General features: G+C 37.3%; 1 protein-coding gene across 1 annotated transcript in view; it reads right to left on the reverse strand.

The window, feature by feature from the left end:
* LOC139737259 (putative phospholipase B-like 2) overlaps positions 1 to 17,942 on the reverse strand; it is a 55,197-nt gene that overhangs the window by 9,687 nt on the left and 27,568 nt on the right. The window contains exon 7 of the mRNA XM_071647936.1: positions 146 to 306. Coding sequence (XP_071504037.1) covers positions 146 to 306 — 161 coding nt within the window. The remainder of the gene's footprint in view (positions 1 to 145; positions 307 to 17,942) is intronic.

A 17,942-nucleotide genomic window follows, 5' to 3' on the forward strand; every position in this document is an offset into this window, starting at 1 on the left:
ATATAGTTATGGCTGATATCAAAAGAGATTCACTAAAACTATCATTCTATTCAGCTAAAATTGTCTCAGGGAAATGAACTTGATCTCTACAAAGGTACTCTCCAAAAATTAATCATTAATAGAACGAGACTGCAATGTAACTTACGTCCCACTGTTGTACATGGAGAAAATTTGGGCCCAGTGAGAGCCATTCCTGGCCAGTCTGTTAGCGATGATATTCCGGGCCCACTCCAATGTCTGGCCAGTTGGTTGGACGTACTTCCATAGGGCATTGTTGTTGTTGCCAATGGTGGTTTCTATGGTTACCTAAATATTGGAAGTAGATGTATCAGGTGTAGTGAGATATACAGCATGATCTATTTCACTAAACTGATCAGCTTTACCACAAGGGAGCCTCACTGAGTTTCCATGGTTACCTGACAGCTCATATGGACTGTCATTATTGAGTGAAGATTGGATGGGATTTCAGTGAGTATTGTTCAAGCACAGTATGGGTTAAGTTTAGAAAGTACGGGTATAAATGTTAAGTGATATTGGGGGTGGGGATGCTGAAACACATTACTTCCTACACTTGTCAAGATGACAGCTAAGGGTATGAATTCAACAGAATAAGTTCGCTAAGTTCCTTCCTCAAAATATTGTGAATTGAAACCAAAATAACGTGAACAGTATCGTAGACACTCAATATCTCTACCAGGAAACATGCCTTTTTGCTTTTCCGAATAAAAAATTCTTCCTAAATTGGAATCATTAAGTGGGCAGAGCAAAGAAATCAACTGCTCAGTAAATCAATTGGCTGCATACTTGTCACTGAAGAGTAACATCCAAATTTACAATCTGTAGTGACAAATTAACCACATACTGTAGGGCATGTGACAGATTTATGTCAGAAAAGTGCAAAGCTATATTGTCTTAGCCTCTGCATTACAGCTACAGTACGAAGAATGAAGATTCAGTACAAAATAGCCATACAGTTGTATCACAGATATGCAACACACACACACACACACACACACACACACACACACACACACTCCTGTAATCGACCATAAGGGGACAGTTTATCTTTTACGGTTGACTGGGGACCAATTTTCACACAGATACACACACAGAAAGTGTACATTCTGGGGACGTGCATCTTGGATGAAATGTGAAAAAGTGGGGACGATTTTATTTTTACATCCATCTGGGAACTTATACTTCAAAAACACACATTCGTAAAAATGTGCAATATGGGGACAGTCACCCAACATTTGGGGTGTGTCAAATGGGGACGCCTGATCTTTTATGACTGATTGGAGACCTGATTTCACACAAATACATGTGTACACAAACTGGAAGTGTGTGTTATAAGGGGACATTGTGATTCTTTCAAGTTGACTGAGGAACAAATTTCACACCGACACATCTTCTGAAAATGTACATTCTGGGGATGTGCATCGTGGATATGTGTCCTGTAATGGGCCATAAGAGGACAACTTGTTTTGTACTGTTGACTGGGGACCAAATTTCACCCAAATACACACACAGACAGTGTACGTTCGGGAGACGTGCATCTTGGATAAAATGTGAAAAAGTGAGGACGATTATATTTTTACATCCAACTGGGGACTTATACTTCAAAAACACACATTCGTAAAAATGTGCAATATGGGGACAGTCACCCAACATTTGGGGTGTGTCAAATGGGGACGCCTGATATTTTATGACTGATTGGAGACCTGATTTCACACAAATACACGTGTACACAAACTGGAAGTGTGTGTTATAAGGGGACATTGTGATTTTTTTCAAGTTGACTGAGGAACAAATTTCACACAAACACATCTTCTGAAAATGTACATTTTTGGGATATGCATCGTTGATATGTTGATATGTGTCCTGTAATGGGCCATAAGGGGACAGTTTATCTTTTACAGTTGACTAGCGACCAATTTTCACACAGATACACGAACAGAAAGTGTACATTCTGGGGACGTGCATCTTGGATGAAATGTGAAAAAGTGGGGACGATTTTATTTTTACATCCATCTGGGAACTTATACTTCAAAAACACACATTCGTAAAAATGTGCAATATGGGGACAGTCACCCAACATTTGGGGTGTGTCAAATGGGGACGCCTGATATTTTATGACTGATTGGAGACCTGATTTCACACAAATACACGTGTACACAAACTGGGAGTGTGTGTTATAAGGGGACATTATGATTATTTCAAATTGACTGAGGAACAAATTTCACACCGACACATCTTTTGAAAAATGTACATTCTGGGGATGTGCAGCGTGGATATGTGTCCTGTAATGGGCCATAAGAGGACAACTTGTTTTGTAACAGTTGACTGGGGACCAAATTTCACCCAAACACACACACATAAAGTGTACATTCTGGGGACGTGCATCTTGGATGAAAGGTGAAAAAGTGAGGATGATTTTACTTTTACATCCAACTGGGGACTTATAATTCAAAAAGGGATCGTCTGATATTTTGGTACTGATTGGGGACCTAACTTCAAACACTGTCGTACACACTGTAAAGTGTGCCTTTTTAACAGCTGACTGGGGACAAGACTGGGGAATTTCACTCGAATACAGACTAAAAAGTGTGCAATCTGGGGACGTATTTCATGGATGAAATGTGAAAATGCAGGGATAATTTATATTCATATTTTGAATCTGGATGGCCTTTCAAAAACACACTAATAACAAAGTGCATTTCAGGGTGTGTCTAATGGAAACATCTTACATTCTTTAACTGAGCCGGGACCTGATTCACAAAACACACACACACTGAAGGTGTATATTCTGTGAATGTGCATCAATCATAAATTATGTAAGGTGGACATTATTCATTCTTGATATTTGACTGGGGACCCTTTTTTTCACACGCATTGGTAAAATGTGCAATCCGAGGAAATACACCCTGTATGGGGGGTGTGAAATTTGGGTATTTTGTTTTACGATTTATTGGGGACCTGTATTTCACCCAAAACACACGAATTGAAGATTGTACAATTTTTAGAGTGCACTTTGTATATAATTGTGTGCAAAGTGGAAGATTTATATATTTGAAAGTTGACTGGGAACATATTTTCACAACAAACACACAAGTTTTGCCGTAATGGTAGAGGATCTCATTGGCAGGCCTGAAACCTGATTTTGTTTGAACTTAGCAGCATTTTGAAGATAATATTGACAGAGAACTGTTATAGAAATCCCTTAGCTTAAGCTGTTGTATTGGTAACATCATTTATGCAAATTGATTCATTTTGAATTTCATGTTAGGCCAACACGAAATTCAGAGTAAAGAAAAACAAAGGCATATCTATCCTCAGGATGCAGTTTTGCTTCTTATTCCTGATCTGTGAAATACTGGCAATTAAAACTTTACATGTGTTGTTCTGAAGTAGGAAGGCATCTGTAGAAGAATTTTGGTTGACAATTTGCAGTGACTTGCAAATGTGATCCCCTACCTTTAAGGTACAATTGTTTCTTATCACAAGATAAAAAAATAAACTGCAGAAAAAAATCAAAGGGAGAAGTCATTTATATATATTTTTCCAACTGGAAAATATGTATTTAAAACAAGAACAATAACAAGTAGAACAGTCAAGGCGATAGCCGTAATGAGTCTCCCTCTCTTCCTTTTTGTTTTGCTTTACCACGTAAGTTTGATTTCAAAAAGGCAAAAGGGTGCATAGTTATGGAACTGACAACATAAAATACCTCTGACCTATGTACTTGACCTTTGATCCCATAAAAGATTAAGATTATTAATGGTCATAGACCACCCAGGAATGATTTTGAAAAGCCATTACAGTGCAAAGTTATGGACCAATTTCAAAACTTACACGTAAAATACAATAATCAGTGGTTACCATGGCAACACCTTTTTCTCATACTAACACATTATCTTCTAAGCGGAATGTCTACAAAAAGTTTGATATTGTTGATACAGCAACAACCTACTATTATGTGAGAAAATCAGACTCAGTGGAGCACGTTATTATTACTGGAAATGATGTTCTTCAGAAATCCTATACATAAAAATTCTGAAATCAAATGATCATGTAATATCATCCCCTGAAATACAAAATACCCCTATCATACACTCCGCCTAGAAGCACTAGTCCCTTAAATTTTAATGATGCAAGTGTTATCAGTACAGTAGCACAGAAAAAGCACACTAAATATGAAGTTTGACAGAATAACATTTCAAACTGTCATAACAAGTAAACTATCCAGAACAGTATATGTTTGAACTGTCCAGTAAAACATACAAAGCAAAACTCGTAACAGTACAAACTAAACATTATACATCTCAATGATTTAATTCTTGTGTACATTTCAACAAAGCGTCTTGTCCATAACTCTCTTCTCACAAGACAAGGAAATATTAATCTATCATAACATTCAAAACACGGACATGATGAAGAGAAACATATTGAACAGCCTCATTTGTGTTGAGGTTGTATTGGCTACTATGGTAACACTTTCAAAAGTTGTAATTTAGAAAAGCGTGCATGATACACTCTGACAATGCCAGACTTAATACTCATGCTAATACTGTACAGGTTTTAAGAGTCATATATAATATGCATATCGGTATTAGTCAATACTATACAGTTAACAACAACATTATTCATACCCCTTGTAAATTTTAAGTTTATTGTCCTTTTTACTGCATAAAATGTGAAATGGCAAACATTTATCTTTTGTTGAATGCTTCCAGTGGTCAGGTGTTGCAGTTCCACCTAATTTGGATAACAATAGACATGCCCACATGTTAACTTCCTGACATCTCCTGAATTATTCATACCCTGCTCCATTCATGACATTTTTAGTAATATGTTTCAAAGATACATATGTTTTGATATTCCTAATATTTTGTATGTGTTTAGCAACTATTCAGTGATGCTTCCTGTCATTGTGAAAGCCGGAAGAAATTAGGTAAGTCATGGTTAAGGGCTCTACTTTTGGAATACATGCACTTAAGAAATTCAGGTATTGCAGCTTTTCTTAGTTAATGTCGATATGGCAAAGATTAAAGAACTCGGGGAAGAAAACGAAAACGCATTGTACTTGCTCACAACGATGTGAAGGGTTATGAAGCCACGTCCAAGCTTCTTAGAGTTTATGTTGCCACAATACAGAGCATCATCAAGAAACACAAGAAGTTCCACACTGTGAAGAATGTTGGGAAGCGTGGTCAGAAGCTCAAGATTTCCCCTCATCTTGCTTGGAGAGTGCGTCGAAAAGACCTGGGTAACCCTGTGTAAGCATCAGGAAGCTTGGCTGGCATTTAGAAAAAGAAAAAACAAACAAACAAACAACAACAACAACAATAACATAAAACATGAGGACCAGGATCCAATCTTCTAGTCATCAGTTCTATGGTCAGACGAGACCAAAATTAAGTTGTTCGGGCATAGGGATGTCTCGTTCGCCTGACGCAAAAAGTGTTAAGCCTTCAACCCAAAGAATACTGTCCCAACTGTGAAATCTGAAGGAGAAAGCATCATGCTATGGGGTGCTTCCCACTAGTGTGACTGGCAACCTGGCCAAGGTGGAAGGCATCATGAACAAATACATCCTAAGATTCTTTTAAGAAACAAAAAATAAAACACATCAAACCATCTGCAGAGAGTCTTCAGCTTGGGTCAGAAGGGGGTACCAACAAGACAATTACACCAAACATACTGTGAAGGCAGTCAAGAAATGGTTCGAGGACAGCAATGTGGATGTCCTGGAGTGGCCAAGCCAAAGCCACGACCTCATTCCATTGAGAATCTGTGGAAAGTGCTGAAGACCAAAGTTCATGCCCAAAGCCTTTGCAACCTCAAAGACCTGGAGACCTACGCCAAGGAAGAGGGGGCAAAGATTCCTGTAGAGATGTGCCAAAGCCTTGTCGGCAAGTACTAGAACCGTTTGGAGGCCGTCGTCACCAACAAGGGCTTTCCCATAGATTACTGTGACTTGAAGTATATCAAGAAAGGGTATGGATAATTATAGATTAGTCATCTTTGATAAAACGATTAAAGAAATACCCCTGAACATTGGAATTCCATAAATTGTCTTGAGTAATAATTTCTGTATGTGTTTTTCAAGCACTTGAATAATATTAAGGAGAAAAAAAAAAAGGTTTTCCAAACAGCAGAAATATTTTTTTTTCAACTGGCAAGGGTATGAATAATTTCGATAACTGTATATACAGGCATAGGCAAGGCAAAATCGATGACACAAACATCGTGCATCTCAATGTCAGACTTATGATATTAGGACCACAACAAATGTCCTGTACATAATTTTCTTCTCTCTTCTTACATGACAAGTAAGTAAAATTTATTTTTACCAGTTAGTGTCACATCATCCATTTGAATATTTTCTAACGTCCTCAGTTATACGTAACAAGGACAGCGCAAAACGTAGTATCCCGTTTGCCAGGTAAAAATCTGAATCCGTTGAAATAATTTATATTGACTCTGTTCTTTGCAAAATCTTGACCGCTGACCCATTTTTTTTTTATTTCGAGAAAGTGATATGGACTAGATTTGTAAGTTTAGTCACAATCTTTTGAAAAACATGGAATTTACATGTTCAAAACACTTCTATGTCCAACTTTTACATTGACATTTGATTTATTTTTCATTTCGAGAGACTAATATGAAGTAACTCAATCTCTCTTAGCATATTTATGATTTAACGCTTGATAACCTGTGATCGTTAAATGTTAAAACAATCATTTGCGTTCACAAAGCAAAACGTAAAGAAGATCTGCCTAAGAATATTTTGACCACAATTGTGAAAAATGGAGACTTGTTTTTTTATCCTTTCAACCTTTTGTCTGTGTCATTTCGTGCAACTTTCTTTTTTTCACTTTGTGTAAACAGATAAATATTTAGGTATCAAAATGTTAATTTTTTCTAAATGAAGAAACTTGGAGGACATTGAACGTAACTCAAAGTACACAAAAATCATTTCGTCATGCTCCTTTGGATAAATATGTATGTATGAAAGCAAAACATTGTTAACCCGTTCTATTCAAGAAATAGACTTTCTACATTAGTCTAAAAAATTAGACTGATTTTGCTAAAAACAGGTGCTCAAAAAATGGGAAAAACAGTCTACAAATGATCAAAATTTTAAATGTTAATCTGAAATTGTGGTGCAAGGTTTGGCATGAACAAAATGGAATTAACAAACCTGTCCTTCATTCTTTTCAGAATTGCATCAGTCATAGCTGAATATGTCAATGTTGGTCTTCTGCCAAACCTGCTGAGCTGGCAAGGTTCGGCTTTTGACGAACCTGCCGAGCTGGCAAGGTTCGGCTTTTGACGAACCTGCCGAGCTGCCCAGGTTCGGCTTTTGACGAACCTGTCGAGCTGGCAAGGTTCGGCTTTTGACGAACCTGCCGAGCTGTCCAGGTTCAGCTTTTGACGAACCTGCCAAGCTGGCAAGGTTCGGCTTTTGACGAACCTGCCGAGCTGTCCAGGTTCGGCTTTTGACGAACCTGCCCAGCTGGCAAGGTTCGGCTTTTGACGAACCTGCCGAGCTGGCAAGGTTTGGCTTTTGACGAACCTGCCGGGCTGTGCCCAGCTGCCCAGGTTCGGCTTTTGACGAACCTGCCGGGCTGCCAAGGTTCGGCTTTTGACGAACCTGCCGGGCTGCCAAGGTTCGGCTTTTGACGAACCTGCCGAGTTGGCAAGATTCGGCTTTTGACAAACCTGCCCAGCTGCCCAGGTACGGCTCTTGACGAACCTGGCGAGCTGCCAAGGTTCGGCTCTTGACGAACCTACCGAGCTGCCAAGGTTTGGCTCTTGACGAAAGTGCCCAGCTGCCCAAGTTCGGCTATTGACGAACCTGCCCAGCTGCCCAGGTTCGGCTTTTGACGAACCTGCCGGGCTGCCAAGGTTCGGCTTTTGACGAACCTGCTGGGCTGCCAAGGTTCGGCTTTTGACGAACCTGCCGAGCTGCCCAAGTTCGGCTTTTGACGAACCTGCCAAGGTGGCAAGGTTCGGCTTTTGACGAACCTGCCGAGGTGGCAAGGTTCGGCTTTTGACGAACCTGCCAAGCTGGCAAGGTTTGGCTTTTGACGAACCTGCCAAGCTGGCAAGATTCAGCTTTTGACGAACCTGCCAGGCTGCCCATGTTCGGCTTTTGACGAACTTGCCCAGCTGCCCAGGTTCGGCTTTTGACGAACCTGCTGGGCTGCCAAGGTTCGGCTTTTGACGAACCTACCGAGCTTCAAAGCTTCAAAGGTTCGGCTTTTGACAAACCTGCCGAGCTGCCAAGGTTCGGCTTTTGACGAACCTGCCGAGCTGCCAAGGTTCGGCTTTTGACGAACCTGCCAATCTGTACAGGTTCGGCTTTTGACGAACCTGCCGAGCTGCCAAGGTTCGGCTTTTGACGAACCTGCCAATCTGTACAGGTTCGGCTTTTGACGAACCTGCCGAGCGGGGGGAGGGGGGGCCAGGCCCCCCCTCCAGACCTCGGCCGTTGACTGCATGATCGCGACGAAAATTCGCACACACGTTGCCTATGATGTAATCTAAAGTACCATGAAGTTAAATTTTTTAAAAATTATCATTTATGCTTAATTATGCTAATTTATGCATAATGATGCATGAAATCAGACAATTTGGTATAAATCACTAAACAAAGCTCAAAATGGGCACATTTTTTGTGTAAATATTCTTTTTTTTAATAGTGTCCTGAGCAAATATAAGAGAAAAAAATTGTGCCATCGGAAAAAATTTCTTAAGTATTTTATTGTTTTTTGAATTTCTTATCTATTTCTTTGTTATTTCGACTTTATGTTTGTCATTGTTTTTTCGATGAAACTTGTTCGCGACATTGTTCCGAACAAGAAATTATGTTATTAACTGATTTTAATCAGTAAAACCCCAAAATAATCATGCTTTTAAGAAATTTGCGTGTAAGCACAGTTTGCATTGAAATTGTACACGAATTCACATTTTTGAGCAATTTTTGGTCTGACATGCACGTACATATTTATGCGCAACTTTGGAATCGCGCACCCGGGCATCGCAAATTTGGTGTCAAAAGATGCGGGAGACTTGAAAGAAAAAAGTCATGAAACGTTGCGGCGTTATCTTTTCGCGTTAGCGATACATCGCGCGAAACGTCGAGGGGGGAGCCTCGGAGGCCCCCCCCCCCCCCCCACCCCGGCGTAGTTAGGGTTAATGATCCTGTCAGGCTCCAAATTTTTCATCTGTTGCAATGTCCCTTTGCGAAGATCACAAAAATAGGGATTAGAAACAGTTAGTTGCAGTGAATAATAGGCAGAAATACATCTTAAATGCAGTTCAGTTTAATCAGTTTCCAGCGAAATGCTTTTTCATTGTTGAAATGCAAAAACATGCACTTCTATCATGCCACATTGAAAGGTTCATTCTTGTGTTGTTTTGATTATCCAGTACGCTGAAAACCACAAGAAGCTACATGGTTCATGCATACCAATTTGGGGACCAAACTGCAGTGAAAACGTGATATTCAAACATGAAAATGAAACAATTTTTATTCACTAGCTTAATTGTGACATTTTCAATTGCCAGAGTCACAAAATATGCTGCAGAAAAAAGGAGAATATTCCACAAAGGGTAAGATAAAAATTTGAGGAACATTAATTGCTCATTTGACTAAACAATGTTTTCATTATTAACTCTTTATGTGCCACGTTCGCACGTACGACTCAGTCGACGGCGTGCCAACTTCGCATATTCTGCTCAACACACAAAGCCGCCAAAACCGATCGATAAATCACTAGTCCCGCGGTACAATGAAAGCGTTTCTAGCGCTTTTGATCCTCTCACATACGGCTTGCATTCTATGTGGTGATTGACTGTCAAGCAGTATTCCCAACTATAGATTTGTGTGTACATTCTAAGTTTCTGTCACGGTTTCATGAGCAAAAGTCATGCCTTCACAGTAATGTAGCAAACTGGTCATTCAAAAGAAAATTGAAAATAGATTTGTCATACAATTTATATCGAAGCAAAGTTTGGCATTCCTCTAAACTTTGCTCACTATCATGTCAAAGCTCAACAGCTGAAATTTGTAGAAGTTACACAAATTGGAAAAACAGAATTCTTTCTCAAAGCATGTCTACCTTCGTGTCCCAGAATAACGTGGCATACAGAGGGTTTCCACCATGGCACATAAAGAGTTAATATTCAGCTTCAGGAATGTTATGCTCCAGCACTATAACATATGAAACATATGAAACATATGAAAAACACATACGGTATGCAAGCTGAATAGTTCAGTAGAGTACAGTTCAAAGTATTTCAACAATAAGCATAGCATATTTGCAGTATCGTCTCTTTCTGGAGCTCAAAAAGACTGAGCACATCGGTACTCAATCCTGTGAATGGCATTTTGAATCAGTACAGTGTATTTCGAAACACTGATTCTACATAGCAAATTGAGCATAAACACAGCCCATGTAAAAGTAATACAAGATCATAAAGTAGTATGCCATATTGAATCACAGAGAGTTAAGCTGCATTATACCTGTTTGATGGAGAAGATGACTGATGATTCTTGATGTATGGTATCCTCCACTTGTGGTATAGGAACATGTGCACTACACTAACCTCCTTTTCTCCTTGTGCAAGATAATATGAGTCAGGGTGGGCAATTCGTATAAGGCTTTGGTTGGCTAGTCCATGCAATGAGGTTATACCTTTATACCTCTATAAAACAGGCCCTTGCCAATAAGCTACACTTAGCAGGCAATCCTAATAAATTATCTCCTTATCAGAGACAATGAAAACTCTCTTGTGCGCCTCCAAGATCAGATTGTTGATATAGCCAGGGAGGGGGAAGAGATACAAACTGTACAATGTATAGCCCTAATGCACTGCTGGTTTGGGGAAGTACCAAGCCCTATGGTTTGTTTCTCACAGAAGTGCTTTGTGGTCTGCCAATTAACCACAGTCAGCAAACAATGTTTGGGCAGTCTGTGGTTGAAAGTCAAAGCTCCTTGGCATTCCTCTCAGCCTTCATTGAGAAAGTGAACTGATGCTCCATCCATACCAGCTGTGTACTCTGGTTAGATAGCACATTCGTCAGCTGCAGATGTTCCTCTGGACAACTATGATTCTAATTTTCTTACAATGGAGACGAATGATGGAAATATCAATGAACTTGATATCTCAGCTCAGTATTGATGATGATGGAGATGGTGCTAACATTTTGTCCTCAAAATTATCAACAAGAGCAAATACCAATGGAGCTTCTGACATGATGGATTTATCTCACCTGAGCTTTGATGAGCTCATATTAGACATGATGCTGAAAGATCAACTCCTACAGAGGAGTTTGCATGCCACATTAAGATGAAATTCGCTTGCCTCATGGAATATGCACCAAGACAGACATAACAGTCAGTATCTTCGTGGCAAGGCAGAAATACTGGATCCTACTCTTGGCCGAGCTGAATTCTACAAATCATCGTCAAAGTTCTTCTGGCAAGTGAGAGTGAAAAAGGTAAGTTTTATGCAAACATACTTGCCAATCATGGGGAGTTTTTGCACCAACAGAGAAGGCTCAACATGTTTATTTTTCAACAAGTGTTAATGAATTATTTGGGAATACATGATACATAGAAAACCTATCCATATTCTTTATAGTGTCACAATTAAAAATGCAGATATATCTCATTACCTCGTATTAGCTAATCGCAGCTCTATAAGGACCATTCTTAGTCACGTGTGTGACCAAAACTACTGCAAATTGGGAAAAGTATCTCATTTAACTCTAAAGGCCTTACAGGTATACTAGTTGTCAGTGTGTATTTGACTTATGCATGTCAAAACCTATCAGGTGACAATTTGAAATGTTTTGTTCATTTTGTTGATTAAGGGTCAGAGGTCAAATAAGGTCGGTCACGTGTGTGACTTCACACGGAATTAGATTTTTCATGATCAAGACTTAACGTACAAACTCTGTGAATTCTTAAAAGCTAGAATGTTTATGATTCTAGCAGACATGCATTAGAGTTTTGTGAATAGGAAATGAGCCACAAATAGTATAAATCTATTACAGGTATTTGTTTATGTATTACTTTATGTGTTGATGTATGGTCACGTGTGTGACATTTGGGTGGTCACGTTTGTGACATGATACTGACGAAGAAAATCCAGGAACATTGCATGGTGAAAACCTATGCTAAATTAGATCTAATAATTCATAGTTTCAGCTATCAATGGTTTTATATGATGTGAAAATTTAGTTTAGCTAATTTTAGAAATAAAGACACAAAAAGGGACCTAAAACATTTCTATTTTTTAAAAGTTCATTAAATGGTATAAAAAGCAGGCAGTTTCACACAAAGTTAATGTTTACTGCAGAAATATCAAAATAATGTGTATATGATACAATAATGAACATGGACTTATAGGCTGGTTTTATGTGTTATGCTGTCTTTTAAAACCTGGCCATATGTTATCTTTTTGATTGCATTGAATTATTGTGTGCATGTTCTAATATTATGCAAAAATCAACACCCCAGGTGCAAACATGCACAAAATCATACAATCATTATCTAATTGAATGCCATGTTTCATGCCAATCAGAAGCAAGAAGAATTGTTGGATTATAAATGTATGTATTTACACACAAATGACTACTTTTCTCTGAGTGATATCAATACCATGTAGTTTGATTATCAAAGTAAATTAGAAGTAACAAGCAATCTCCCTTCCTTAGTACTGTCAAAAAAAAAAAAAAACTTTGTGAATGCTTTCCTCACTCTTCTATCACATTTCAAATCAGACTCACATCAAACTGTTCTGACTAAATTATTTTGAGCCTTGCTAATTTAATTTGTCAATGATCCATCTTGATGTTTTAGATTCTGTTTTTGATTTCTAATCAAATCTTTATTGGTAACTTGATATCATAAAGCAAGCATCAAGTACTTTTCCCTATATCATTAGCGGTGTATAACATTTTTAAATAATGATGCTCTTGTTCTCACATATCTTCATCAATTTTTTAATTGTTGAAATTAATTTGCTTGCAAATATTTGGATAGATGAAGTGCGGCTTCCTATTTCTGGTATGTCTTCTAAAAGATGATCAAAGTCATTGCTTACTGTAGTAAGTTGCTTTACACATTTTGTGTACCGTAGCGTATTATACATACGTACATTACAGTACATAATTGTAGTACATCAGATGAGCAGTATGCAAACATGACTACAAAATTCTGTGCAGTTTAACTTAACTTTGGCAATGTTTGAATGTATCAAATCAATTCAGGGTAGAATAACCTGATAATGTTACTTACATCTTTGCATACATGTACAGTCCTAATGTCCTACTGTATCAATCCTAATTCTTTTCAATGGCATAACTGCTATGGATGTAGTCTTTAAAAAAACAACAACAAACAAACAAAATACATGCAATACACCATGCACGTACAAAACATATGAGATCAGTGTGGATATTGTAGATGAAACAACTGTTCATGAGAAAAGTAATCACATTCACTACATACAAAAAGTTGTTATGGTTTTACTGTGTAACAAGAAATTAAATGTGAATATCTTTTGTTTGACAGTGACATAATTGCAACAAAATTGTTCAGCAGACTTCTCACCAGCTTGAATAGGAAGTTACAATGAACTTTGTGCATTCTGGTATCAAAAGTGTCAAACTGGAGATCAAGAGCTGGACACTGCACAATCACTTTATTGTTTTAAGGGTATCATTCTTGAAATAACTGTTTAGAGTGTACCATTGAATATGGGTACATTCTCGTCATAAAAAGGGGCAACAATGTGCATTACTAAAGTGTGCAAATGAATTGCTGGTCACACGCGTGAACACACATATGTCACACACGTGACCAGTGGTCACGTGTGTGACCAATTAATTTGCTTGTTACTAATTAAGTCTGATACTGTAGGATGCTTATATTTGGTGAAAAGTAAGATACAATCAAACTAGCTTTTGACATGAAAAAGAAAGTTGATCATGGCTCAGGTTTTTAATTAGCATAATCTTTTCTTGTTTTTCGGTCACGTGTGTGACATTTAGAGATAATTAACTTTGTATGTTAATTACTTCCTTATGATTTCATTATGTCTATCATTTTTAGGCTAGATATGTTCAATCATGTAGGGACAAACATATTTTTACCATATATTACAGAAAGGAAGTTAATAGACACACCTTTCCATCAGTCAAACAAAGGGCAAAAATGCTCAATATTTCCTGTATAATCTATGTCTATGTAAATATATGCAAATGAGCACAATAATGACCTTACTTACAAATTAAAAATATAATTCATGCAACTTCAGACAATGCTCTGTATGATTGATCAACTCAAAATTTCATAGAACAAACTTCATTTTTCTGAAATTAGGTTCACTTTTCAAAGAATGGCCCATAAAATCATTGAAAATGTAATGTTCAATTGGATTCTTTCTTATTTTCAGATATGGTGCTATATGAATTAATGACATCACAATTGATGATTCAGGCATCCACACAATTGTGACTGTTGTGAGGCATTTCGGTTGTATATTCTAAGTGACACTTGAAAATATAATAAAATAAATTGAGAGTGCTTCAGAAAGTTTTTGTAGACCTGTGAAGTCATTTTATTTTGTCTTTCAAACATATAATTTTCAATTTCTTAATCAAGGGGTACATTTGGAAACATCTACAGTGTACATGTAGCTGTCATTCAATTACTGGTGGGATTTGAATGTGTGTTCTGGTTAATTTAACCTATGCACACTTGCTTTTTAATATCCCTATATTCTAATGCATGTAATTTTGTGCACTGCAGTACTTTGATGGGGAGTGGTGATTTGATCATGCATAAAAAATTTCAGATTTAGAGTTTGGTGTAATTGATATTCTAACTTCATCAGTTTTCATTTCATGCAGACTTGAGATTTCTTCAAAATGCCAGAAATGTATTGTCCTGGAGAAGACACTAGACAAGGAAATGAACCAGACCAAAAAGGAAAGAGCTTGAGAATGCAATGATGATGCACAATGAAAGCCAAATGTAAGTGAATTTCAGGAAACTATTATACATTTCATCTGTGTACCAGTAAATGGTAACTCGGTCTACTGCTTGATGGTAAAACTGTCACATAATCACAATCCCTCAAGGTCTATGTCCATCATCTTCCATCATCATGGTGTTTACATCTTTTTATACCATGCCATGTTATTTCCCAAATATAATATGAAATTTATATTGATGTGCAACATCATATTTCATGAATTTTTTTCCTTTCCACAAAGAATTAACTTGCAGTTTGGGTTTCCCTTTTTGTAGCACAGTCTGCATAGTGTGTACCAAAAGGGGTGTGAAAGCATTTGTGGGACAAATTCAAATAATCCAAAATGCAGAAAAATAATGTTAGTACCGCAAAAATATCAATGCATTCAAAATCTGAAGAACAGTGTTTTGTTTAGAGTAAAACGTCTGAAATCAGATAAAAGAACAAGTCCATTTTCATGTGACAAGTGGAGTATGTGAGAAAAGAGAGCGCTATCAGAAGAGCACATTGACAGTTTGAGGAAAATCAATAATAGTTTTGAGGAAAATCATACAATATGTTCAATTTGTTAGCAATTTTTAAAAATTTCTGTACAGTCACTACCTGATGAAAATTACTACAGTCTGTGATGTCACATATGTAAAGAGAAAACATTTCTATTAAGAGAATTCCACAAAATTTCATTTTGAGAAGAAAGTACAAAGGATTCCCTTAACTGGTACTGATGTATGTTTAGAGTAATATTATTCCCCGGCCTTCTGAATGAGACAAGTCAATTGTTCTTGTCATATACATAATGCTGCAAAGTGAAAAATACAATTGTATGTTGATTTTTCTTTATATTTTCTTTATTTTGTTGTACACATACGTGACATCACAAGATGTTTTAGTCTTCTTATCCTGCCATGGAAGCATTGAAACTTCACAAACTCATAACTTTTGAACAGATACAGTAGTCAGACTTTCATCAAACGTGCATTGATGTATTGTACTTATAATATTGCTACTTTCTCTCAATTCACATGCATTTTAAAGGGATCGTATAGTTTTGGTTGAGACCTAATTTCATGGTCTAACATGTTTTGGTGAGATAATAAGAAACCTCTTATGAAATATGAAAGAGCATGTAATTCCATGAGGAATTCAACATTTATTTGATGAAAATTGGTTTTGAAATGGCTGAGATATCCATAACAGAGCAATTCTAATTAAGTTAATTAAATTACATCTATGCATTGAAACTTGTGTATTTTTCCCCCACTCCTCACTCCCTTCCTACAATATCCTTAGAGCACCATGGTCATAAGCTCTGTTTCATGGGGGCTCATATTCATTTGCTTTATGTCATTCATTACAAATTGTACTTTGACTATGTCTGATTTTCAATAAGAAAAATTGAAATGGAATTAAATTGATATGGTCATGAGATTTTATCAATGAACTCTCTGCTCTGCTGTAGTGGTTGTCAACACAATGGAATGTGCTGGTCAGTAGCCTGAAACAAAGGGGCACGTAGAAGTGGGTAGAACAGGTCAGTGGGGACTGAGTGCTTTCCAAATAAACCAGTGGGTCATAGGGTAGTGCAAGGACATTAAGTGTAGGAGGGAAGTGAGGAGTGGGGAGAAGTACACAATTTGGGGTCTAACATCTTCCTGCAAATGATTGTCTTTGACTTTAGAATAACTAAGTATCTCAGAATGATAAGGGGAAAAAGTAGATGAAATGGCAGTTACAGAGAAAAGATACTGAGCTGATGTGATGAATATATACCTACTGGCTGGTTATCTACTGGGGATAAGACAGTGGTCAAGGCCAATCACCTTTCTGAGTTTTATGTGGTCTTTGTAGTAGAACAAGGAGGTAATATATCTCTTTGAGTTGAAGAAGCCTTCAATCATCTTTAATAGTTTATCTACCTCCTAACCTTCTAACAAGCAGTTTGTGCAATTAAAGGATGCAGTGCTTTGTGTCAGTGGGTGATTGCATATATACAAGTACATTCAAAGTATGCACTTGGTGTCTAGGATTAGGGTTTAACCCTAATCCCACTGGGTTATTTGAGGGACGAACTTTTTTGGCCTCCCCCCCCCCCCCCCCTTCAGATCTCGGTTGTGGATTGCGCGATCCTCGCGAAAATTTGCACTAAGGTAGAGGCCAATAATCTAAAAGATTGTATAGTTAGATTTTTCAAAATTTAATTTATGTATTTTATATTAACTTAATGCTTATTTAAGCAAAAATATTTTTTTGCCTATAAATCCAAAAGTAAAGCTCCAAAACTTCTAATTTTTGGTAAACATATTTTTTCATTATCCTCAACAATAATATTGAAGAAAAAATGCAGCTTCGTAATTTTTCTTATGTATTTTATTGTTCATAGAATTTCTTATGTATTTCTTTGTTTTTTACTTTTTGTTTTAGTTGTTTTTTGTCGTCAAAATTTGTCGCAGAAACTTTTTAAAGCATAATCAAGCTTTAATGAATCATTATCAGCCACTGAAAGTAAAAATATCTATTTTTATATATAATGAATTAATTGCAAAAACACAATTTACATTGGATTTGTACATAAAATCATGTTTTTGAGCAATTTTTGGGTCGACAAATTTTTTTCAAAAGGGGCATGGCTTCAAAACGATATGGCCGGGAGTGACAAATTTGGTCTCAAAAGTTGCGCGATATTTGAAAGAAAAAAGTCATAAAATGTCGCGGCGAGAGCATCGCGCGTTGCAAAATAAAACACCAAATGCGAATTCAAACACCATATCAGCCAGCTCCTTTACTTTTAACGGCACAATTTGTCAATTTGTAATCCTAAAGTAAAAAGCTCCCTAACCTGTATCGTGGGGGAGCAAACTCCTGCCTTGTGGCCCTTCCTCACCCCT

Source organism: Diadema antillarum, unplaced genomic scaffold, assembly GCF_040938485.1.
Source record: "Diadema antillarum isolate AM-2024a unplaced genomic scaffold, OU_Dant_1.0 seq00000688_RagTag, whole genome shotgun sequence".
Taxonomy (NCBI): domain Eukaryota; kingdom Metazoa; phylum Echinodermata; class Echinoidea; order Diadematoida; family Diadematidae; genus Diadema; species Diadema antillarum.